Genomic DNA, 25,888 nt, shown 5'->3' with positions numbered 1-25,888 from the left:
TAGATAGAATTTAAAGTTGGGATTTATGATCTCCAAATTCCATTTTTTTTCCACACGGAATTTCTAAATTTCTATGTTTTTTTTTATCCAAACACAGGAATTGGTTCATGTCAATTTAGAAATTTTGAGTTTTGTCAAAATCACAAGTTTATTTCCCTCATCCAAACGCACCATAAGCGACCTTTGCAAATTCCGGGTGACAGATCTAAGACAAATCCCCTCAAATCCAGCAATCTCCGTAATTTTCGCTTCGGGATTCCACTTCTATTTTCTCGCAACAGAGAGAAGAGAGAAGAGGGAACCCAATGCCATTATCAATCATTATTAATGAAAATATGTGCCACACTTCTCTCTTCCTCTTTCTTCTTGCAGTCATGTTTGGTTTTGATATCCCATGTGGAGCCTGCAAATATTTGATACGAAAATGTGTGAGTGGTTGCATTTTTGCAACCACATTTCAACAATGAAGATGTTGCGCCCATTTCGCACCCGTGCACATGGTTTTGGCGCATCCAGGATATCCAAGCTTTTATCTCATCTTCCTTTCAGTGATCGTTGCGAAGCTGCGATGACGATAGCTTATGAAGCTCACGCTAGGCTTGAAGATCGTATATATGGATGTGTTTCGCAAATTTTTGCTCTCCAACAATAGGTTAATATCAAGTTATATTCAAATTATATATATATAAACCTAATTAGGTGTTCAAATTGAACATATAAGTTTTTTCTTTGAATTATAGGTGGTCAACTTTGAAGCACAGTTAACTTCCCTCCATGATCAAGTAGTTCAAAGCTTTTTGTATGACTCTCTTGTAGAGACTTCATCAAACACCATGCCACTCCTAAATTCAAGTCATACCAATAATGTTGGAGCTACATGAAACTATGTCAACTTAGAAGGCACTTCTTCCATGTCCTCTTTTGGAGCTTTACGGTGAAGAGAACGTCACAAGGAGTTCATATGAATTTTTGTTGTATTTTTCTTAAATTTAATTTATTTATTGTGAATTTTAGATAATTTTATGGGATTTTAGTATGAATTATTATTGGCTAAGTATGAAAAATGGTTTTTCAGAATAAGAAAACTTAAGATAATTTTTGGCAGCTTTTATTCCTTACACATCAAACAAGAAAACTTGATTTTATGGGAATTTAGTATGAAGTATATATTGACTTAATGAGCCATCATTTTTAGCCTAAATTGTATTTTGCACTAAAGTCGATTTTTCATATTTTGATTTGGTGGGAATTTGATTTTCTAGTATTTTTATTTGAATCCAAATAGGAGGAGGGGGTACTTCCTTATTTACATTGTAAAGTTAAGTAAATGGAGTAATATAAAAATAAAGGGTAAACTGTTGAATACCCCCCTGAACTATCACGCTTGTCAAAATCTCCACCCTGAACTTTTTAGCCAGCCAATTTAGCCCTCATACTAAATTTTATTACTGATTTACCCCCCACCGTTAGTTTTTGGCAATTTTCATCAAATGCCCGTCAAATATAAGGATAAATTTGACATTTTACAAGGTATAATATTAAGAAAAATAAGGAAAATGTAAAAAAATCAAATAGAGAAAAAGAAAACCTCCCACCAATTTCTTTTCCCCCATTTCCCAACCACCACCTACATACCACTCCCTCCTCCTCCTCCCACCCTGCAACTGCAAAAACCATAATCCCTTTCCCCACTCGATTTCTTTCTCCCTCATTCCCCCACAGACCCTCCCTTTTTTTCCAATCCCCCAACCCCGCAGAACCCATAACTAGCGCCCCTCACCTTCGATTTCTTCTCCTCCTCCCCCCTAATTTCCTAACCACCACTCACAAACCCCTCCCCTTCCTTCTACCCCCAACTTGCAGAAACCAGAATCCCCTCTGCCCCTCCCCCCGATTTATTTCTCCCACCTTCGAGCTCTTTGAAGAACTTGAGAAAAAAATCAATTTTTAATTTATCAATGAAGCATATGCCTAACATGATACTTTTTTAATAGAGATTTGGATGGAGATTGCCAAAAACTAATGGTGGGGGAGGGTGGTGTTTAAATAGCCCCGCCTATCCCGTTATTTTCTCTCTCCTCTCTAAAGCCCGGCTAGACCCAAGGCCAGTTAAATGTGGGTGGGTTGGCCTGACCCGGCCCATTAGCGATCCTTAAGAGAAAGCAATTAGGGAAATCAACTAATGAGCTACTTTCATTTATTTATTCATTTGGGTTAATGACCTAAATGGTCCCCAAACTATTGCCCCAATATCATTTTGGTCCACCAACTAAAATTTTCAATTCAAACGTCCTTAAACTTTTTATTTTGTACTAAGATGGTCCATCCGTCAAAGTCTGTTTATTATTCCGTGAAATCGAGGGACAAAACTGTATTTTTAGGTGAGTATCCTCTTGAGCACCATTGGAACCACAACTTCGTCCAACAGTGAGGCGGCGAAAGGTTGAAGGAGGTGACTAGTGCCGAGGGGTTGGGGTTGGGGAGCTGCAGGGGATGGGGATTGAGGGATTTGGCGCATCTTGAGCACCAAAACGACATAAAGACTGAAACTTGCTGAAGGCGAAAGGTTGAAGGAGGTGACTGGTATTGAGGGGTTGGGGTTGGGGAGCTGCAGGGGATGGGGATTGAGGGATTTGGCGCATCTTGAGCACCAAACGACATAAAGATTGAAACTTGCTGAATTGCTAACAGTGAATTTTGCAACAATTTAGTGTCAGTTGGGAGGGAGGAGGAAGAAGAAGAAAATGGGAGTTTTGGGGACCAAAATGATACTAGAGCAATAGTTGGGGGACCATTGAAATCAATAACCCGAGAGTTTTGTGTTAGCTTCTCAAAAAGTCATATATACCCTTTAAAATTCAGTCACGTGGCCATCGCGCGATTAGAAGTCACGGAATCTGTAACGGATGGACCATCTTAGTACAAAATAAAAAGTTTAAGGACGTTTGAATTGAAAATTTTAGTTGGTGGACCAAAATGATACTGGGGCAATAGTTTGGGGACCATTTAGGTCATTAACCCTTATTTATTTTGTAGTAATTAGATTAGTTTGGAGAGGCGCCGGACTTTAATGAAAATTTTAGAATTCAGAAAATAACCCCATCTATTTCACTCTCGCGTCTCTCTTCTCCTCGTTTCAATCTTCTCCTTCCTATTGCTCTCTTCTACGTTCATCAAAGCTCCCTCTTCTCCGTCTCTTCCACACGTTCTTCAATTTTTCATGTTCGATCAATTGAAGCCTTCTCTAAAAGCCAAAAGACTCAGGTAAGAGACATATTAGGTTTATTTTTCTTTTCAATTTCCTTATTCTCAATTAGGGTTAGGGAAGTTTGCTGATTATGGTACAATTTACAAATCAAACTGATATGATAACAGAGACCGACAAAATTATTATTATCTTTCTTCCTGTAAACACTAGAAGTACCGATATCATAGTCACTCATTCTCTGGAGAAACCCTAAAAACAAACCTTGTGATCTTCCTTTAGATTACTGATTCGACAATTACAACTGGAAGACAGAATGATTGTAAAGGCGTGAGATAAAGCAGCCATGACTCGTTTTTCCCTTTGTTACCATCTTACTAATGAAGAAGAATCTTTAGAAATGGAATGGTAAAGGTTTTTTCGTTGAACAAAAAATAATTTGCTTTTCTTAAGGGTGACTCAAAAACCAATATGGACCCCATAATTCGATTATTTAAATGGACAATTCCTTGTTCCTACTTGTTAAAAACCAAATTCTTATTTTTTATTAGAGAAGACTTGAGAGAGTGAAACCCAACCCATTTCATTTTAAACTACAAAGATAACAACAACTTGAGTAAAAAGAAAAAAAATGATGCTTTTTAATTAGATGCTCCATTTCAAACCATAGACCAGTTCCCTAAATAATTTCATTATTTAAGCGGAGAATTTTAAACACTTGAATAGAAGAGTTATTTCACCATAATGTTCTTTTTAGTTATTGTATACAGCTCACAATACTTTCACACAAAATTTACCAAATACTCAAAAACTGATTATTGTACCAATATCACTTTTACCAAAAAGTTTCCCAAACACCAAACTGATTTATTTCACAGTTGATTTCTCTCATAGCAAATCTGACAGCGATTATTTTTATAGCACAACAATGCCAAACTGGCCCTAAAGAATTTACATTCATTTTTAGTTTGATGTTAATATTAAGAAAATATTGGAAATAAAAACCCAAATAGTTATATATAGATATATAGATTTGTTGGGGCCCATGGCCATCGCCCTCGACGCCCAGGCCGAAAGCTAGCCATATATATATATATATAAAGTTGATTTATTATTAGATGACACAATTTTGCTCATTTGAAAAATTGGGTACTTAGTTTTTGTTGTTGTTGATCAAATTGAAACTTCATTAGATAAACTTCAACGGTATAATCAAAGACATCAATAAGACATCTAAAATATCAATTTCAAGAGAGCAACAAACTAAAACGCTAAAAACAAAACTAACGCGGACAAAAGCTGCACTAAAACTACTAGCCCACAAACGAACCCAACATAACCACAATTAGCCATAAGCCCAAATAAAGCCTACAAACCCAACATAACCAAAACCCTAAATCAACCCATCAGCCTAAACTAACCCTGCCACCACAACCTAAAGAAACGTCGTCGCGGCCACACCCACCACCGCATCCATAATAGATTTGGAGAAAATATGATTTTAGCGATTTACCTGCGCATAAAAGCGAACAAATTAATGAAAACAACAAGTTTGCCAAAGAACAATTATGTGATTTGTAGCAACCTCCGTCAAAGACGATGTAGAATCAAATTGAAAAAACATGAGCAGCGTGGGGGAGTAGAATTTGATTAAGAACATAGACTAAAATGAGCGATGGGAAACTTCAATCTAATCATGGCTTAGAAGAAACCACCACAAGAGACTTTTTATTCAAAACACCCTAGTGAACTTATTTACTAACTTAAAAGGAAAAAGACGAGAAGAGAGAAGGAGGAGAAGGGGCAGTGATACTTCATCCTCCTCCCCCTTCGTTGGAATTTTCCTTTAGAACTAAGAGAAAGAGAGCGGCTAGGATTTTTGTGTAAGTAGTTGAACAAAATAGAATGTGTTATGTACAAAGATATTTTAGTAATCAAATTGGTTTTCATTCTAATTCTACACAATAGTCATTGGTTTTGATGCGAATCATTTTATTTTCATTTAGATTTCAACAGTTAGTAAACAATTTAATTGGTATGCATGACTGACTCTGTTTCGTAATTAATCCGATTACTCGTTACTCCAATTACTAAACATGCCCTTATACACCCAAACCTAAATAAGAGAAAAATGGGTCCCACAAGGTGCAAGGCCAATGAACGAAGCTCCATGCCTAAGCGTAAAAACATGGAAGGAGCTACTCTTTGTTATGCTCCCCCACGTTTGTCACCGACCCTATATAAGCCTCCGCACCGCAACCTCTTCCCCTCTTTTTTCCTTCATGAATTTTATTTTTCTCGACTACAAAATCCTTTTGATTCTCGCATAAAATTGGTTCTTATAATAACAGAGGGAGAAGAGCAAAAAGTCACCATCCCTTTCGTTTTTCTATATCTCCTTTCTCCACCTCCTCAACCCCACCCCCCCCCCCCCCCCCCCCCCCCCCCCCCCAAAAAAAAAAAAAAAAAAAATTCAATAAAATGAAAACCGAAAAAAACCTAAATTAAATAAAATTAGATTTTCTTTTTTGGGTTCCGCCTTTGCTCAATTCTATCTCTCTCTGCTGCTCCTTCGACCCCTCTCTCTCTCTTTTTCTCTCTTTCTTCCTCTCTCTCTAGAATCTCAGAGCTTCCGTTGGCCATTGTGAATAAGCTCTGGTCTTCGTTGCAGGTTCGTATCACTATTCGATCTATACGATGTCCTTTACGAGATTCCGTTTTGTATTTCTTCTTTAATTTTTATTTTCGCCTCTGTGTTTCAATAGGGTTTCTATTTGATCGCGTTTAAAGGTGATTGATTATCCGCGATCTTAGTTCTATTGGTTCAGATTATTGTGGGTTTATATTGGGCTTGAGTTTCCTGCAATTGGGTTCATCAAAATGGTTCTGACTTTTTAGGGTTTTTGATTAAAGAATTTTTTGCTTTCAATCTGTTTGGTTTTAATTCAGCTCGGTTTCTTCAAGTATTTGAAGTTCCGTTTTAGGGTTTATTGATATTTGGTTTTTTTGATATGGGTTTTTGGTTTAGGGAATGGTAACTGATAAGCTGTTTGGTTCCAGAGAAAATCATGGAAAAAAAGTTTAAATTAATTTTCTTATTTCTTGCGTTCTATGTCGTTTTGAGTCTTGATTGCTGTAGAACTGTCATCATCTTAGCTAATTAGTCAGTGGAGTTGAGAATTTTGTTCCGTCAGGTCCCAATTAAATAATTTATTATTATTATAAATTTTACGGTCTTCTCCTTGTATTTACTAGCAACCAGTCCGGACAGAAGGGTTTTTCAATTTGTCAATTTTAACTTGTTACAATTTACCCCTGAAATCAAAAAGTTGTGATGCATGTATCTTTTGGATGTAATCGACATTTTATTTTTGGGTTTTTAGCATTATGGTGTGATTGGGTACCAGGAAGATGGCTTGTAGTGTGCACATTCTTTTTTTCATGTGATTGGGGGTTGAAATCCTAATGTTGATAAATTTTTTGTCGGTAGTGAGCAAGATTGAAGGAGTGCGAGGACAGGAATATTGGAGTGGGAAATGGCTGGGATTTCTAGTGAAGAGTCCGGAGTGGGAAGGTCTATGGAGGGGATTTCAAGTGGGCAGCGCTGCCTGTCTGGGGAAGCCTTAGCTGAATGGCGGTCCTCTGAGCAGGTGGAAAATGGAACCCCATCTACTTCACCCCCTTATTGGGACTCTGATGACGACGACGATGGTGGTATAATTTTTATTCACTATATGCTAAATGCCTTGCTTTGTGTGTTCCTTTTTTTTTCCAATCAAATACAAGGCTTGTGGAACTCAATGCATAAAAAGAATGATATGTACTTGGATTTGGATTGTGTGAAATGTAGCTGCCAATGTTTTATGGTTTCTCTACAAGTGATTTTGCTATTTTCTTTCAAATACATTTGCCTTGGTCATATTTAAGTTTTTATGCACATGTTGCATCATCAAAAGAGGATATGTCTAACCCTTTTTCTTGAAGTTTGTTAACCTTGTGTGAAAATGTTGTAGAAGTTCTCTTGGGTGTTTATCCAAATCACCTCAAGTGGGAGGTCAATTTGGCTGTCCTAGAGAGACAATGAGAGAGAGAGAGAGTGTGTGTGTGTGCTTATTTAATTGATTTACTTACATCTTAACTACAGTTGCCAATGCTTTGCTTGGTTTGACAAAAAAAGGGCTGGAGAATTTGTTCCATATGAATTTTTAAATATTTGAAAATTCAATATTTTCAAAAGTACTCCTGTTCCGCTTTATGTTTTCTTTTCTACTTGAAACATGTGAGGTGTGTTATTTTGAAAATAGAGGGGGTTTCAGTTCAGAAAATGCTTTTGAGTGCTCATCTCTGCATGGAATTAGTTTCATACTATGTTATATTTCCCCAAATTACTGATTCTATTTGTTGCTTTCATTTTTCCTTTGGTGTATTGCATTTCTGACTTGCCTATCACACCCACATGGAGTGAGAATTTAATCTTCATTTAATCCATTGCAAGAAATAATTTTTACTGTATATTTTCCATATCATCTATACTAGGGAGTGATTCTGCTTTCAAATTTTATTATGATTATTTTGTTAAATGTTCACAAACCTATCTTACTTCTTTATAGGGCCCAAACCGTCTGAGTTATATGGAAAATATACATGGAAGATAGATAAATTTTCTCAGATTAACAAAAGAGAACTTCGTAGTAATGCCTTTGAGGTTGGCGGCTACAAATGGTATGAAACTCTGAACGTGATTATTTGCCATACAGCGTAGATGTTCAGCACAGAAAAAGTTTCTTGTTATGAATTTTGTTTTCTTGTTTATGTTTTCCATATTCAACCTGCATGGTGCAAGTTTATCCATTATGGAATCTGTAAATTTTTATGCATGTGTATCAGCATTTTGCACCAACTGTGTTAGTATATTGAGACACTTGTATATTTAGGGTAAAACACATTTTTGGTCACTGTGTTTTGACCTGAAAACACATTTGGTCACTGTGGTTTTAATTTTTGATTTTAGTCACTGTGTTTGAGTCTGTTAACAATTAAAGTCCAATTTTTAACTTATGTCAAACAGAATGGAAAAAAAAATCTGAAAAACATCAAATTGAAAAAAAATGAAAATCCATCAGCCCTTTAGTGTAACGAGTATATTATGTTTTGTATTTTGTACATTACGTTTCCTCTTCCTTATTCTTAATCATGCATGTGATTGACATACTATTTGATTTTAGTCATGGGGGTTCTATTTGAGACCCAAAATTTTATCTTTGGGGGTATGAATAGTCTCCCCTATAATTTCTTTTATATATTATTTATAGAAAAGTAGTACTGTTTTTAATTAATAACAGATTCCATTTGCACCCAGAAAACAGCATGTAGCAAAAATGCCTTTCTGAAAGGTTGCACAGGTTTTGTAGTTTGAGAATTATGTATACACGCTTGCAAAAAAGTTACCCTTTAAGTTTGGTGCCTAATTGCTGATGAACACATATGGCTTGCTTAAACAGCCATTTTAAGATATGAATTTTAAACTTTTTGTTACTTGGCAGGTATATTCTAATCTATCCCCAGGGTTGTGATGTTTGCAATCATCTCTCTTTGTTTCTTTGTGTAGCTAATCATGACAAACTTCTTCCAGGTGTGCTATATTTAATTTGTTGGAGTTCTGATGATCGATTTTCTTGTTTTTTTTTCTTCTCGTGGTGTAATTATAGCATTTATTGTTTGTATGTCTAGCAGGTTGGAGTCATTTTGCACAGTTTACAATAGCTGTGGTAAATAAAGATCCTAAGAAGTCGAAATATTCTGGTTGGTTGGTTCATCAATGTTTTAGTTTTAGTGGGCTTTCAATTTTATCCATTACCACTTTTCAGAAAATGCAAATTTTTTGCAGATACATTACATCGATTTTGGAAGAAAGAGCATGACTGGGGGTGGAAAAAATTTATGGAGCTGTCAAAAGTATTAGATGGGTTTATTGATGCTGACACTCTTATAATAAAGGCTCAAGTTCAAGTGATCAGGTGATGGTTGTTTAATGTATAAATTTTTTACTGGAGCACCGATGTTTTATTTCTGACTTCTACATGGGAAAAACTATCATAATTAAGTCTCACCATGGCCCGATTTTGTTTTACATAAGTTATGGTATTCGATTTAAAGGATACGTTGTAGTTAAGGATAGCACTGCATCTCTGGTGGTGATATTGAAGGGATCCTCTTCTTTCTGTCTTTTTTATTTTTATTTTTATTTTTAATGTTTATAAATCCGACTTTCTCATCTGTTATGATTTTGAAGGGCACTCTCTTCTGGTGGCCTTTCTTTTATTTATTTTAAATTCCAGCTTTTGATTGCAAAGTTCATCATTAAAAAATCACACCTTTTGGTTTGGGTGTCTGCACATTGTTTGGGTAACTTTATTTGTTACTTTCTGTGTTTTAATTAGCCATGCACTTTATTCGTCTTTGCAAGAATTATATTTCTTTGCTTCTTGGTTTCATAGGGAGAAAGCAGACCGGCCATTCCGCTGCCTTGACTGTCAATATAGGAGAGAACTTGTTAGGGTATACTTGACAAATGTAGAGCAAATCTGTCGTCGTTTTGTGGAAGAGAGAAGAAGCAAACTTGGAAAGTTGATAGAGGATAAAGCTAGATGGACAAGGTATATCTTTGCTTTGGAACTTTCTTATCATGCTACAGCTTAAATAATAAAGTTGAAATGATCACGATTAGGATTGGCTATACAATGCATTATCTTGGGAAGACATGATGTATTGAAAGCTTTCTTTCACAGTTCTTGTGCGGTTCCTATAAATGTGAATTATCATGAATGTAATGGCATTTTTGCTGTATCTTCTGGACTTCCATTAACATGTTGACTTGGGTGCATGTGTTTGTAATGTAAGCATACAGATGCATATGTATGTATGCATGCATGCATTTTCTTCTGTTTGTACAAATGTTTTTCTTAGCTTACTGGTTAAATATTGTCTATTTTACAGTAACATTTCTTTTGATATGGTTGTAGCTTTCGCTCCTTCTGGTTGGGTATTGAACAAAATGCTAGGCGCCGTATGTCCAGGGAGAAGATGGATGCAGTCCTGAAAGTAGTCGTTAAGCATTTTTTCATTGAGAAAGAAGTCACATCTACATTGGTAATGGATTCATTGTATAGTGGTTTGAAGGCTCTTGAAGGCCAAACTAAATCCAAGAAAGGTAGGGTGAAACTATTGGAGGCTGAAGAAATGCCAGCACCAATTGTTCGTGTGGAGAAAGATGCGTTTGTATTGGTGGATGATGTGCTATTGCTACTTGAGAGGGCTGCCATGGAACCATTACCTCCAAAAGATGAGAAGGGTCCTCAAAATCGTACAAAAGTGAGTTGCTAACATCCTATGTTGAGCAGTGAAGTTTGGATTGGTTTTTCTGATGCATTTAAGTCCCTATTGTTGGTTGTGTGGTATAGGGGATTACATCCTTTCTTTTTAGTTTTTACTTGGTGATGTTTGTGCTTATTGATTTAATTGATTTGTCAACTATTCCAGTTTCATTCATGTCAAGGACTTTGGGAATCAGTATCGGGGTACCAAAGATAGTCCGAATATAAACTAAGTTCTTGTTAACCTAGTATTTAGGTTTAAAGTTCTGTTACCTTTTGACGAAACAAAGGAAAAATTTATACCCTTTGTTTTCACAATACTTACTGTGAATTATGCTTCACCTCAATGCTTTTGGACATGTCAATACTTCAAACACCGTTATATTCTCTTTATTAATTTATTAGTTTAGTATATCTTCATGTCTAGTGCCATTGTTCACTGTTCAGTTACTGATTAACTGGTTAACTTACTACGGCCTATGGACTGTATAGTCACCAATAATATGAAGACCCCCACCCCTCCTAATGGGAAGTTCCAGCCCTTTGTTTTAGTCAAATTTTGTTCACAAGGGTAAAGATCTATATATTCTGGTGTTTTAGTGATTTAGAAGGAATCTATTAGGACTTTTATTACCTTAATGGGGTGGAAAATTTCTCTGACTAATTTACTAAATATCCTACTAATTGTTATTGAGGATATGTAATGCATTATCATTGTGATTGAAAAAGGAGGGCTGAGATACTTAAGGAATTTTATTAGTTTTGCTTAATCTCTGAATAACCATTCTGGTTTTTCTGCAGGATGGAAATTCTGGAGAGGACTTCAACAAAGATTCTATCGAGCGAGATGAAAGACGTCTTACGGAATTGGGTCGTAGGACTGTGGAAATATTCGTGCTTGCCCATATTTTCAGGTATCCTCTTAGCTCAAATATGTGTTTTTCTTGCTTGTATAATTATTGAGCATTGTCCCACAGTATTTCTTGTAATTGCCCTTGGTCTTCTTTTTACTAAATTAGTTGTGAATCCCGCTTCATAATATTGCAAATATGTTTCGTGCAATGTGCAGGGGGAGTTATGGTTAATGAATTATCTGTTTGTGAAATGTGTGGTTGATAATGGATATGGATTCTTAGTATTTTGTTCTTAGCAAACTATCTTTTGTATATTTGCTTCCACAGTAAATGGCATGCCATTTTTTAATCCAGGGATTGTGGTTCCTGGGACTACACAAAGTGAAATAGGTGGAGTTATGGCCACTAATTTCTTTCATGAATAAGTTTTGTGTATGTTGAGTTAGGCTGGTGCCTGGGGAGTGTAATCGAAAATGACATAACTTAGACCATAACCTACTTTGGATAAGGGATTGTAGGTTCCTGTACTATGACCTGGTCGTCATTTCTCAAGTATTGTAGGTTCCTGTCATCAACATTAAAGCTGGAGTTAGCCAGCTTTCTAATGAAGTTAGCCATTTTGTTGTAGTCGTTTGAATGTCACTTTGAGTGATGAATTATCACTTTTGTAGATAATGGTAGATATCTTTAGACCATGCTACCTTATAACAGTATGAATGGTTCAACAATGACAATTTGATCATATTTATGTGTCTAATTTTATTAATGGTGTATTCTTTGTCCTTTTTACGTGCAGCAATAAAATTGAAGTTGCCTATCATGAATCTGTTGCATTGAAGAGGCAAGAGGAACTCATCCGAGAGGAAGAGGCAGCATGGCAGGCTGAAAGTGAGCAAAAGGCAAAACGAGGAGCAACTGAAAAGGAAAAGAAGTCAAAGAAAAAACAGGTTCGGTTCGGTTTAGAGTATTATGATATTGCCAACTGGCCTGTTAATGTGATTCAGTAGTTGAGTCTTATGAAATGTTCCCTCAGCAGTTATCAGCAGAATGACTGTATTTGTTAATGACATCTTAAGTCCTGTGCTCTCATCTAAAATCATCAAATGGATATTTACAAAAAGGAAATTCTGTTTTAGAAGAGTTATTTGTAACCTTTTCTATTAGCCTTAGTTGGAATGCATATTTTTCGCGAATATTGCCTCAGTTATTATGCATGGATTCTGATCAGAACAATGTATCTTTTGGCTTTATTTTGTTCCTGCAGTTCACTCTCAGGTGTTTTACTAAGTATGGGGTGTTTATATATATTTGTTGACTTTGAAAACAATATTGCCACCAGGGATCCCTTTTATACTAGTCTTACTTTCTAATCTCTTATTTTGGTCCTTCAGATAGGTGAAAAACTGAGTTAAGAAAAGCTTTTCCCAGCTCTATGGTGGAAATAGATAAACTAATATTCAAATGCAACATTTCTGTTAACGTTTGTTCAAACTGAAACCACTGCAATGAGGGGAATGGGGTTGGTAGGTTTGAAAGTTTGTCAAAAATGATAATTTCTCATTTTCCCTTGATTCCGACAGGCATCCCTTGCTTCTTTTCTACAGGCTAAACAGAAGAGGAATAACCGGAAGGGGAAAGACAAAGGGAGGGAGGAAAGGCCCGATATACCAGTACAAGAGAAACAAGAAGAAGAAAACCCCACTGAGGAAATGAAAGATTACACAAGGGATGAGGAGCAACATGAGCTTGAAAAGCCAGAAACACTGGATGATGTATCTGATGTGTCTGATTCAGTGGATGGTGTTACTGAAGTACCTCAGCCTGATTCTGAAGACAGAGACGCTGGTCCAATAAATTGGGACACTGACACATCAGAAGTCCATCCTCCCACAGAAGCCAGTAGCAGTGGAATTAGTGGGCTGTCATCTGTGCAAAATGGAGTATCTGAAAGAAAGAGCCCATCTGTGATGGATGATAGTTCCTCAACATGTTCCACAGACTCAGTCCCATCAGTGGTAATGAATGGGCCATATAAAGGGAACTCCTTTTCTAATTACAAAAACCAAAAATCACCTAGCAGGTAAATATAGCTCGCATTTCTTGCTGTGCAACTGTGATCATACAAGGTACTATATCATTTTCCTGAATTCAAAATTGCAGGGGGAAACATCAGCGTGGTAAGGCAACAAGTGATGGGAATAATTGGCCAAATGAGATGGATAATCAGCCTTCTGGACCTGTAGCTGATGCAGGATTTCAGAATGATGTTTCTGGAAGTAGTAATAAGGTGCGTGAATCTGAGTCTGAGCCTGCTGTTCATTCATTGCAGGATCGAATTAAGTGGCTGGAGCAGCACGTTGTTAAGAAGGTGAGAATTTCTTTCCTTATAATTTTTTGTGGTCTTCCATGACTCGAAGATTGCCTTGCTGTTGTTGGCCTTCACCACCCGGACCCTACTGTTTACTTATTCTATCACGTATTTCTAACTGCATAATTGGTTCAAAGGTCGTACAGTCCCCAATATTTCCTATTGTATTTGCACTATTGTCATTATTCCTTGCCACCCATACTCTTTAACACATTAGAAAGCTACATTTATCATCATAACTAGCGATTTTGTTAATTTCTTATTTTCCACGAGTGTTACACAACTGTTGTTTGCATTTCATGTTATAGGAGGAAGAAGTTGTTTCACTGCAGAAAAAATTGAGTATCAAGGATCAGGTTGATTTGGAAAGACCGTTGAAAGAGTTGAAAGAGAAGACATCAGCAGTAACATCCTCACCTGGAAGCCCACCTAAAATTGTGCCCTTGACTGGTCAACCGAAGTCAGAGTGCCAGAGTAGTGCTGTTATAGATTCTGTTCCACTTAGGAAGGGATCCTCAATCAGTGCACAGCATACTGATAGAGTGACACCTTTGACTACTACATCCCAGAATAATGGTGTGTCCAAACCTGAGACTCAGAAGGCTGCAACTCCAAAACCAGCTGAAAAAGCCATGGCACAGCAAGGGCCTGTGGTGTCTAGGCCTTCCAGTGCTCCTCTGGTTCCTGGTCCCAGGCCTACTTCTGCTGTTGTGCCTATTGTTCAAACAGCTCCTCTGCTTGCTCGTTCAGTAAGTGCAGCTGGCCGGTTAGGTCCTGACCCATCACCAGCAACTCATAGTTATGTTCCCCAGTCATATAGAAATGCCATTCTGGGTAACCATGTAGCTTCAGGTTCAACTGGTATGACGCATAACTCTCCAAGCTCAGGAGTGAACCCATCCCCAGTATACTCACAGTCACCAGCCTTGGTATCTGCCCCAATGTTCTTACCTCAGAGCTCTGAAATGATGGACCCAAGCTCAGTTAAATCAGGTTTTTCGTTTGGGATGGTAACTCGGGATGCGTTGCATAATGGACCCCAGTGGATGGAGAGTTCTCAAAGGGAATCGATCAAAGGCATGAATTACGATCCTTCCTCCTTGCTTCATGATCAAAATTTTGACTTCTACAAACCGCCTTTACATGGCAGGCCACAGGAACATTTGTCCACTGAGTTCCCAGCCTGTACATCTGGGCGCCAGACCCAAGGTGTATCGGCCGATGAATTCCCTCACCTTGATATCATCAATGATTTGCTTGATGATGAGCATGGCTTTGGACCTGCTAGAGGAAGCTCAGTCTTCCGCCCCTTCAGCAACGGGCCAACCCACTTAAATCGGCAGTTTTCTTACCCAGGTGATTTGGGCATATCTAGCGACATGGGGTCTGCAACCAGCTCTTGTAGGTTTGAGCGGACACGGAGTTACCAAGATGATGGGTTCCAGAGGGGCTACACTTTAGGGGGACATTTCGAATCACTTAGGGAATTTACTCCGCAAGCTGGTCCGCCACCTTATGTAAATGGGCAGATTGATGGGTTAATTCCTAACCAGTGGCCCATGGCAAATTCTGATCTATCTGTACTTGGCATGAGGAACACAGAATCTGAGGGCTACCCTTACTACGGTCCTGAATATTCGAACATGGCATGTGGGGTGAATGGTTACACTGTATTCCGGCCTTCAAATGGTCAGTGAAGAGGACGGTTAGTGAAGAGAATGAGCAACGGAGCCTACCCACAAATTAGTGGGTCGCTGCCCGTTGTAATAATGTACTTGAGGAAATTGTTGGGTCGTTACATTTGGAGTGAGGTTGTAATCTTTTCAGAAGAAAACATTTTGTAAAGAGTGTTTCTTCCATCCTTTTCATAAGTTAGAAATGAAGCTTTGATTTATCCTGGGGTTTTCATGGTTCATGGCTGTAGCAGGCTTTTTGAAATTTTAACTTTATTACTTTTGGCCCATCACCGCTGTGTGGTCACTGTTTCTCATCTCATGATCTATATGCTTAACTTCTCGAGAAATGCGGAGAAGGTTTTTTTATTGGAGTTCGACACAATCTTTTTTTATTTGATTTCCTACCAGTGCTTTTATGTGTTTTTGGGTATTGGAGAGAGAGAAAAGTCCCATTTGGAATTTGGATTTGCCTATCGTAATGGATGACTTCAACATATTCTTCTCACCATGACATGTGCGCATATTTTGTCCGCTTATGCATAATGGGAACCCTAAAGTGTCAAGTCCCAGGAACTTTCCATATCAATTTGGACAATATTCAGATATCATTAACAATTTGGTTACATAAATAAATCGATGAATTAAGATACGTGAAGGGAAAGAAACACAATTCTTAATCCTCAAAGACCCGTAACATTATAGTATATCCCATACTTCAAATCATCAATATTATACGAGTGTCGTCATTTGGACCATATTTACTGATCACCTCTCTAATACAGTTGAATCCTACATACATTGATGGGCCGTTAATAAATATGGTATAAATAGCATTATTGATATTACACACATAAAATACCCCTATGAAAAGGAAAGTGGAAAGCAAAACCTTGGGATTAAGTACAAATCTTTCTCCCTTAAGCTTATTTAATTGCTCACTTGACCTATTCAATTTTGTTGAACTCTACTTGGAGACGAAAAGAATGGTTTTAAACAAACCCACCTATTAGTCAACAGTCAAATTCCTCCAAATCACTAATAAAATAATACCAAAGTTCCTCAGAGGTTTCAGCTATAAATACCGTAACTCCCTCATGAAGTTTACGCATACGTTTATATCTTAATATCACTGCACCTAACAAAAATATTATGGGGCTTGTCAACTTTGCTTTGGCTGCGCTGCTGCTTCTGTGTCTTCTGCATGTACAACCCAACAAAGCTGGCAGAATTCTCTATGCTGAAGGCAGGCTTATGAAGAATGAACTCATGAGCTTCCAGTCTCTTCCGAGAGGTGATCTGCCTCCTTCCGATTCCTCCAAGTGCACCTACATCCCCGGTACTGGCGGATCGGGCTGCCCACTCAAGGTCAAGAACTACGCAGGCCATGGCTTGTCTCACCATGCTTCTGCTTACCCCCGTCTCATGGTTCCATTTGGTGTGGCTACCAACCATAAATGATACTGATATCATCAAACACCTGGTGGAGTACCGTGTACGTTACTTCAAATTTTGGAGACTTGAAACTTGAAGTTTTCTGGTTGAACTTGGAAGAATAATATGATATACAAAATAGATTTTTTTTCGGTTTTTCTTGTAACAATGTTACCAGTAATTTGTACATTCATTTACTCCGTTCAATACATAAAATTTGATTTATTTTCCACACCTTCATTTCTCGGCCTTTGGCTAAGATCAAGTGTAAAAGTTTGATTTATTCCTTGCTATTATAGAAAAGATCTTATCATCTGTTGGGTTTTTTTTTACGCCAAAGGCTTTTTACATACGCCAAGTTTGTACATCTTTTTCCTTCTTTTCGTTGTATTATATATTGGTTGATTATTGAATGAAATCCAGTTATCTCGATAAATAAAAATAAATAAATAAAATACATAATCCAGTTTTGTGCACTGTGGCCTGACTAATGTAGCTGTGGTGATCCGTTATACTTTGTGGAATTATAAAAAAAAAAAAAAGGTTGGCGGTTTGGCAAGGAGAAAGAAAAATGTGCTCTCAACCTGAACACGCTATATATTTGGCTCGCAGTTTTTCTTTGACTGGCGCTATAGTGATCAAATTTCCGACATATGCTTACCTTGTTAATAGACAAAGAGAGGAAACTGGGATATGCTAATTATTTATTACTTTTTAAAACCCTAGAACTATAAACTCTCACTTTAAGGAGAAAAACTTCCATGAAATAGGGATAACACTATTTCCCCGACCAATAACGTTATGATACGCGTGATAATACTTCCACGTGCTATTCCCATTGCAACTAAGTTTTTCTCTACTTGAAGGGCTTAAGCCTATACAATTTGAAAGTATATGTTTGCATTTTCTATACAAATATATTTTAAACTAGTTGTAGACAACAGATTATTTTATTCAACTGGCATATGCGAAGCACTTCCAAGTGTCCATAAACATGAGGCAATTAAACAAATGATGATACGAAGGTCTTTATCTTGGGTATAATTATTTAAACATACATGTGTTTATAGTTTGAATCAATTAAAAAAAAAAAAAAAGAACTAAAAGTTGTGTCTTGAAGATCACATGCATCACACTCACAGCTACAAACATATAAACATGGAACAACAATACATAGCTTTTTAATTACTTCTTTTCTTTTTGTGGCCATTTTTCATATCTGCCTGTTAATTTGACTAATCCTGTGTGCAGCAGTATGCTGATTTTGAAATCTCAAAAGAAAGATATGGATATTGCGTAGAAGGCGCACGCTACTTGTATTTCTGTATATTTTCTTCCTTATTTATCATGTGGAAATTTTGGAACTTACAGCTTCACAAGTTTGACTAATTTCATGGTAAACGGATTGATGCATGAATATGTAGTTGATATTTTAAATATTGACTTCAATTTCTTTGGGCTAGAAAAAATGATGCCACAAAGCCTTCCTGTTTCATGAAAATGGAAATGAAACTAACGTGGAAATGAAAATGGTGGGCATATAGTATAGACATTGGTTTTTTGCACATATTGTCAAGTCAACGTTTGACTTGGCCAAATTTGAACGTGGAACCTTTGCTTTGGACATTATTTCACAGTTTCCATATAGTTTCATTCTAACTTCATAATTATCAGGAAAACTAATGTCATCCAAGAAATGGTCACATTGTTTCCTTAGGGAGGAGTGGTCGTTTTTTCGTTTTTCATTTTCATTTTTTAGTATAAAATAGAGAGAAAATGGATGGACAAAAAAAAATAGGGAGGGAGGGGAAAGGGGATGAGTGATGAACGAGCAACAATGTGTGAAAATGGTACCTAAAATGAAATTTAAAGCCAAAAGCGAAGAGGTTCCAAATATTTCAGTTTTAACTTTATTTTATTTGTACACATTCTCCTAAATCTCTCTCTTATTTCTTCCTCTCCCTCCTTCCTCCATACATTTCCCCTCTCTATTAACTAAAAAATAAAAGCTAAAATCGAAAGTGTTACTGTTTCCCTCTTTTCGGCCGGGTAGGCCAATTGAAGGAGTTTTTGGTCCTTCTTCTTTGTTGAGTGCGGGGCGTGCCACCACCAAGCCCCGAATTTGGGCTTGAATGGAATGTGAGTAGATAGATGTGTTGCGTCCGAGATTTGACTTTAATCAAACGATTGTTCGGCTGAGCAAGGAACCTCCTCACGGCCTAGGTTCTTTCACTACCTCGGGGTCAAGGCTTTATATGAGCGACCAAATGATGTGGAGTGGGTGGAGATGAAGATTGAAGGTGAAACGTAATGAAACAAAGAATAAGTGCGTAAAGTAAAGGTGCTTAAACTTAAATATAATTTAAAGACAAATGCGTAAAGTAAAGTGCGAAAGATAAATAACGTAAATACGAGAATTAAAGTGCGATAAAATGAATCAAAGCAATAAATAAAGCGAGAATGAAAATAAAAGCGATAAGAATGATAAAGTAAAATGAACTTGAAATTAAACTTAATTGAAGTGCGATAACAATGAAAAGTAAAGCAATTGAAATAAACTTGAATTTAAATGACAAGGTAATGTAAATTGCAAGAATTTAAACTTACACTAAGAAAAGGAAGAACTCGCTACACTAGGTGCATGAAAAGTAAAATCCTAAGTCTAGGAAAAGAAAAGTGCGAGACGAAAGATAGGTTTGTCTGTCTGATGTTGTGTGTCTTCTGCCTTCGTCAAACAAGGTTTATATAGGGCACTCGTCAGCCCATGGGCTGGCCATTGAATGGCCAAAGGTCAACTCTTTATGAAAATCTTTCCTTTCGAAGCTCCCCTAAATCCGTGGGATTGCACTTACTTGAAATATTCTGACATGCTTGATTCTTTCTTGCTTTGGAATATCTTCTAACTTCTGATCAAACGATTGATCCGCCAAGCAAGGAACCTCCTCTTGGCCTAGGTTCTTTCACTTCCTCGGGCTCGAGGATGGTTAGGTTTCGTACGGATGTTTTTATGATTTTTAGGGTTTTAAGTAAAAATAGTGCAATTAAACTAAATGTGCGAAAAACGTAAAGACAAGAATTGAAGTGCGATAAAATAAATCAAAGCAATAAATAAAGCGAGAATGAAAATAAAAGCGATAAGAACAATAAGAACGATAAAATAAAATAGACTTGAAATGGAACTTAATCGAAGTGCGATAACAATGAAAAGCAAAGCAATGAAAATAAACTTGAATCTAAATGACACAAAAATATAAATTGAACAAGAATTGAAACTTACACTAGAAAAAGGAAGAACTCGCTACACTAGGTGCTTGAAAATAAAATCCTAAGTCTAGGAAAAGAAAAGTGCGAGACGAAAGATAGGTTTGTCTGTCTGATGTTGTGTGTCTTCTGCCTTCGTCAAACAAGGTTTATATAGGGCACTCGTCAGCCCATGGGCTGGCCATTGAATGGCCAAAGGTCAACTCTTTATGAAAATCTTTCCTTTCGAAGCTCCCCTAAATTCGTGGGATTGCACTTACTTGAAATATTCTGACATGCTTGATTCTTTCTTGCTTTGGAATATTCGGAGTTATTATCAAACTCTTTGATTTCTTTCCTTGTGAGGCCTCTGTCACGTGCACATAATCCTCCAAAAATTCTGGGCTTGAATCGGTGTTTTGGGCCAAGACCCTTGATCTCTTGGCATGACAGGATGCCCATCGTGATCTTCGAATTCCTAAAGCTCTAAAATTGGTCTGCCGAAGAACCTAACTCAATCTTTATTTTCATATATATATATATATATATATACAGAAATTCTCTTATGCGGACATCCGGACGTTATTATCGTGCGGACGCAGTGTATTTTGTACTACCCCTCTCTGTTTTCCTGCCTGTTTACAATAGGATCCGCACGATAATAACGTGCGGACATCCGGATAAGAGAATAACTGTATATATATAATATATATATATATATATATATTAAATTACATGCGTGGGCCCCTTGGTTATTGAAGTCGGCGGCACCAAGCATGAATTTTTACATGCATGAACATTAGTCTTTCTATGTATATGTGGCTGGGCCAGCAACTTGGATTTTATAATTTTTTTTTTGGTTACATTGGAGGAAAGAAACCCCACTGGGGTTCGATCCTGGGTGCCATGGGGGGAAGGGGGAATCCACCACCACTGTGGTGGGAACCCATTGGCTTGGATTTTATAATTTGTGTATATTTATATAATATATATATATTAGACTTTAACTTTGAAACCCTCCAACCTGACTTGCAATATACCTACAGACTTCAGCCGCATAGTTCTAATATTCCAAAAAACCTCGGCCTAGACCAAAATTTGGACCCTTCACACCCTAAATCTCGGCCGCCAACTTTCAAAAGCCCAGCCACTTTTTAGCCTCCAGCCATATTCTAACAACACATGGCCGTATTTTGCAATAGATCCGGCCACACTAACATCTGGCCGCATTTTGCAACAGGCCCGGCCGCGAGCTCCAACAGCCCCGGAACTCCAAAACCTGGTTGCCCAGTTTCATCTGTGCCCAGCTCCATATCCTGGCCGTGCCCCAGCTTCCCTTGGCTGCCCAGTTGCATTTGGTCGCAGCCCTGTAGAAATATCCGGCCGCACCTTCAGCTTCTAGCCCGGCCACATATTCTTCTCTTGCCCAGCCAATTTTCATATTTTCAAGAGTTGCCCAAATTAGGTGGATTTCTACCACCCTCAAACAGTTACCAAACGAGCCATTATTTAGCGGTGTAGATTGACAGTCTAGCGACAATAATTTTTTCTTTATACATGTAGTCTTCTGTGGACTGAAAATTTCCCTCTATACATCACCCATAGTATATATGCTTATGCATGATGCATCCAACTTTATTCAATGAATATTGTATGTTACAGTTTTATTACATTCTAGTATATACACTGATCAAGAATATTAATATGACCCGTAACAATTAAGTGCATGCTACATTTTAGACTTCTTATATATATATGGTATTTAGCTGGGCAATGCATCATGTTAACTATATATATAGCCAGCTGGGATGGGAGTGGTGGTTCACGGTGGACAATCTCCATCCACATTCAGGTGGCCTGGAATGCATCTTGAAGGCCCAGGAGGTGGCACCGGTCCTCTATCGATCTTGTACAGCATGAAACCTTTCAATGCTGGCTTTTCATCCTTTAAAGGCCTAGCCATTGCTGGAACGAAAGTGTTTGATGAGCTCAGAATCAAAGTGATAATGAGGACCATTTCAGCCATCTTCAAAATATGGTATTTTCTGCCACTTTCCATTGTGAATTATTTGTGTTTGTGAGGGAAAAAAAAAAACATAGTATTTATAGAGCAATCTCGTCCTGCATGCGTGGTCCATTTGATTTTGGGTACGAATTAATTCATGTATATCCCTAGCTATAGTATGTTGCTGAGTAATGGTCAAGCAGACCTATCCAAGAAAGAAGAGAAAAAAGGGAACGAAAAAGACCCATACCCTTTGGGCTGGGGCTGGCTTACTTGGAGAATTGTCTGCATATATTTTCCTAAGAATTTATGAATTAATTTCTCAGATTTATTAGAATGCCACAGATTGATATTGAAAGGAATTTTTTTTTCCAGATTTTGTTACACAATTTCCACAAACAATAGCATTCTTTTGAGTGGCTTACCCATCAAGTTAACATACAAAACCTTTGCCAATGGGGTTTAGCCTAGTGACAAAGGGCCTTAACTTGCAAACTAATGGCCTCAGATTTGAACCCCCATGGCACCTTGATGTGTGGCCTTAACTAAGAAATATTATAAATGTTGCAGGATAGTCAACAATGTAATTCATCTCGAGGATACAACTATATCGATGTATTGTTGAACCTTATTTATGTATGTTTCTAGTATTGGAAAAATTAAATAGCAAGACAATAACTTTTTTAACTCGAAATATAATTATTTGAAACAAGTAAGAAAAGATAAAATAAAAGCAAGATAAAAACAAATTATAAAATTGAATGAGCTAAAATTATGTAATAAAGAAAAGAGATATTTAGTCATATACCCATTCTTAGCACTAATAATATAGATAAATCCTATACCATTTAATTTCTATAAACAAACCCTTCCAGGACCCAGAGAGGCTATAGGGAACTTCACCTTATCCCTGGCCAATTGAATTTCGAATGACAAATCATGTAGCAACATTTAGGTAGACTCTTGCTATCATTTGCCATATGATTATCACTCACTTTATTGAAAATTTACAAATCATAGTCAAAATGCAAAACCAAAAGCCACTTTTGGTTTCAACCTAACCAAAAGTTAATCAGTTCGTTTGAGACTATTAAATATATAATTTAGAATCGCAAATTACTTTTAGCACTTTCACCGAACAACAATGGGTAAGATCCAGGGTTAAGGCCACAACCCGTCGGTCGTTAAAAGTAATCATTACTGAGTTCCCTACTGGCAATATTAAAAGGTTGTTCACGTTAATCGCCACGACACTGTCGACCAGGTACCTCGTAGAGGTTGATTAGGATTAATTCAAAGTGGATTTTGTATTAATTACAGGAGGAGCACTCAAACACTTGGGTTTTAAATTAAGGAAATGATTTCAGGTTATGCTTTGTTACTTGTATTTTTATGAGTGTTTCCATTTGCTCCATCCTTTGCAGCTTCGATATATTTGAAAATTTTGGCTTAACACTACAAATCAAATGACTATGACTACTATTCTTTTCTGTTTTCTTATTTCGGTAGATATATTTAGGGTATGAGCATGAGAGGCACCGTTCTAACGAGAGCATTTTTGCTCATCATGTTAACTCAAGGTGTGATCACCACTTTTTTTAACACTTGGCACGTGTTTATGAGCATTTTTGCTCATCACGTTAATCCATTGCTGGGGTGACCAAAGGCTTTAGTCACCAAAAACCCCAACAAATGTCACCAAATAATGGTGACTGTTGTCACTTTTTTTGTAGTGTATATATAACGCTTCGTTTTCCTTAACGAGGATCCCTTTTATATAACTTCATTTGCTTGTAGTTATTTCCAATAAATGATTTCCATTTTTATAATATATAAGTGATAATCTACTCTAAATGAATCTAATCTAAGAGGAGAGGGACCGAACTTGAGTGTAAGGGGGCATGTTCATTGCCCTGACCAACTAACCCACATTTACCCATTTTAATATTTTCTTTATAAATACCGAAATGTTATAATTTCCATAACTTCATTTACCATTTAGCCATCAAAGAATTTGTGCCACATTTATCAATAACTATCTTAACAATAACCCTTCTTCTATAGTATGAACCGGAAAGAAAAAAGCCTTCAATATTTGAGCATGTTGAGAGTATCTCACATTCAAAGATAAATTTTTTGTCTTAGTCGTCTCTTGGGCCTCTCCACCCATTAATTCATAATTGGTTAATTTTGAATTGAATCTTCACATTCTAATTGAGCAGATGTAGAAGATGAAACCAACAGAATACTTGAACCCATGGAATCAATTTTAATTTATTCGCATACTATTGCAAGAAAATGCTATAAGAACCAAAATCATAAAATTGATATAATTACTAGAATTTAGCAAAATTGGATATATGGGATAAGTAAAACCAAACACCGAAAGAGCTCTACGTTTATTTTACAACACTCCTGTTTGCCTATTGCTATTCAGACACTGAAGCAGTTTTTTTTGTTTTTTGTTTTTTTAACCCCAAAAAAAAAAGCCCCTTTTATTTTCTGAATAGTAACTTTCATTTAAGTTTAATGAAATGATCTTATGGCTAATATGATGGTCCATATATGACACCCTTACTATAGAATTTCACATTGTTGATATACACTAATTTTTAGGTTATTTCAGAAATATATAAACAGCAATACATATAGGACAATATTAACATAAGCACAACCTTAAATTCTTTTTTATTTATTTAAAATTATAATTAATGCCCAAGAAGGTATAATTACGCTATCTTAGGCGCTGCAGTGACAACACCTTGCTCATCAATCCAGACACGAACCCTGTCGCGACGGAGATCCATGGTGATGATGGACCCTTGATTTATTGTGTGGGCTTTGAGCGATGGATTTTCTTTCATTATAGTGGCTACTGCCTCCTCTCCTTTAGTCCCCACCAGCTCTGGCCATGAACTCTTCCCTGCTGCTCCACCTGCATGCAATAACATCAACCCACAAATTAACACATAATTAGCGATGTAGAATTATACCTTAATTAATGATCCGATCATGATATGAAGGAAGCAAAACAATAATAGTGATGTGTGGTGGTAATATATGTAGAGAAAATCTCACCAGTGCTTGTGCTACTCGCCATCTTGGTGATGATCACTATTTCTTGGTAAAGAGGTTGTGGGAGGAAACGGGTATTTGAAGTGGGATGGGTTTGGATGTTTTAGCCTTTGGATTTGTGTGTGGCCGGCGGAGATAAATAGAGGTTTGACTATATACTACATTTTGGCAGGAGGTCAAGAATTTTTTTGTTTTTATTATTATTATTATTTTAAGAAGATGAATTAATAAATACATATGTGACGTGTGATTGGGAAATTGTGGTTGATTATTTATCCAAAAAGAGAAACCAAGGTAGATTCTCTTTCTTGTGTGTGCACAAGGGATACAAATAAATAATCCAGAAAAGAGTACCCAATCGATGACAAATGGAGCCTTCATATTTTTTTCTTCAGTTCTCAATAGGAAAAGGAGGAAAGGGATGATAAGGATGCTTTTAGAATTATATTGGCATTGATTGTGCATTAACAAAAGTCAATGCACATTCTGATTTCAGATTCTCTTTCTCTTTCTTGTTCTGCTATTCATCTTCTTATTCTAGCTTCTTCTTCTAAAGAGTTATTAAACACATGATCCAGGTTTTCGAGTACATAGATAAATACATTTTAATCACTTAAATTATAAGATACTTGCAAGCAGTCTTATGAGAAAATAATGTTAC

The 25,888-nt window shown here is 36.9% G+C and overlaps 2 protein-coding genes across 4 annotated transcripts; one reads left to right on the top strand and one right to left on the bottom strand.

Annotated features, from left to right (window-relative positions):
* Positions 1-5,658: 5,658 nt before the first annotated feature.
* Positions 5,659-15,694, top strand: LOC110751446 (TNF receptor-associated factor homolog 1a). 3 transcript variants are annotated; one of them, XM_088255997.1, is made up of 13 exons: positions 5,659-5,876; positions 6,696-6,919; positions 7,816-7,927; positions 8,749-8,837; positions 8,939-9,007; positions 9,093-9,222; positions 9,703-9,861; positions 10,228-10,576; positions 11,380-11,492; positions 12,229-12,379; positions 13,013-13,512; positions 13,593-13,719; positions 14,109-15,694. In XM_088255997.1, exons 2-13 carry the CDS (start codon positions 6,742-6,744, stop codon positions 15,495-15,497), a joined length of 3,366 nt encoding a protein of 1,121 aa, XP_088112123.1. In that variant the 5' UTR covers positions 5,659-5,876; positions 6,696-6,741; the 3' UTR covers positions 15,498-15,694. The 3 variants fall into 3 exon arrangements, with proteins under 3 accessions (XP_088112123.1, XP_088112119.1, XP_088112121.1); XM_088255993.1 differs by having other exon boundaries at positions 5,661-5,876; positions 13,593-13,800; XM_088255995.1 differs by having other exon boundaries at positions 5,662-5,876; positions 13,037-13,512; positions 13,593-13,800.
* Positions 15,695-24,522: 8,828 nt separating this feature from the next.
* Positions 24,523-25,320, bottom strand: LOC110751578 (glu S.griseus protease inhibitor-like). The gene is made up of 2 exons (XM_021952067.2): positions 25,231-25,320; positions 24,523-25,087 (listed from the first exon to the last, which is right to left on the bottom strand). Exons 1-2 carry the CDS (start codon positions 25,250-25,252, stop codon positions 24,882-24,884), a joined length of 228 nt encoding a protein of 75 aa, XP_021807759.1. The 5' UTR covers positions 25,253-25,320; the 3' UTR covers positions 24,523-24,881.
* Between the last annotated feature and the right edge of the window lie 568 nt (positions 25,321-25,888).

Source organism: Prunus avium, chromosome 1 (assembly GCF_965620075.1).
Source record: "Prunus avium chromosome 1, drPruAviu1.hap1.1, whole genome shotgun sequence".
NCBI lineage: Eukaryota > Viridiplantae > Streptophyta > Magnoliopsida > Rosales > Rosaceae > Prunus > Prunus avium.
Note: the sequence above shows the minus strand (reverse complement) of the source record. Positions and strands in the feature narration are given on the sequence as shown.

Coding starts and splice junctions, on each gene's coding strand:
- LOC110751446 (XM_088255993.1), top strand. CDS start 6,742: ATGGCTGGGATTTCTAGTGAAGAGTCCGGAGTGGGAAGGTCTATGGAG. Junction 12,380..13,012: donor AGAAGTCAAAGAAAAAACAG/GTTCGGTTCGGT, acceptor TGATTCCGACAG/GCATCCCTTGCTTCTTTTCT. Junction 13,801..14,108: donor AGCAGCACGTTGTTAAGAAG/GTGAGAATTTCT, acceptor TTCATGTTATAG/GAGGAAGAAGTTGTTTCACT.
- LOC110751578 (XM_021952067.2), bottom strand. CDS start 25,252: ATGGCGAGTAGCACAAGCACTG. Junction 25,088..25,230: donor GGCGAGTAGCACAAGCACTG/GTGAGATTTTCT, acceptor TATTGCATGCAG/GTGGAGCAGCAGGGAAGAGT.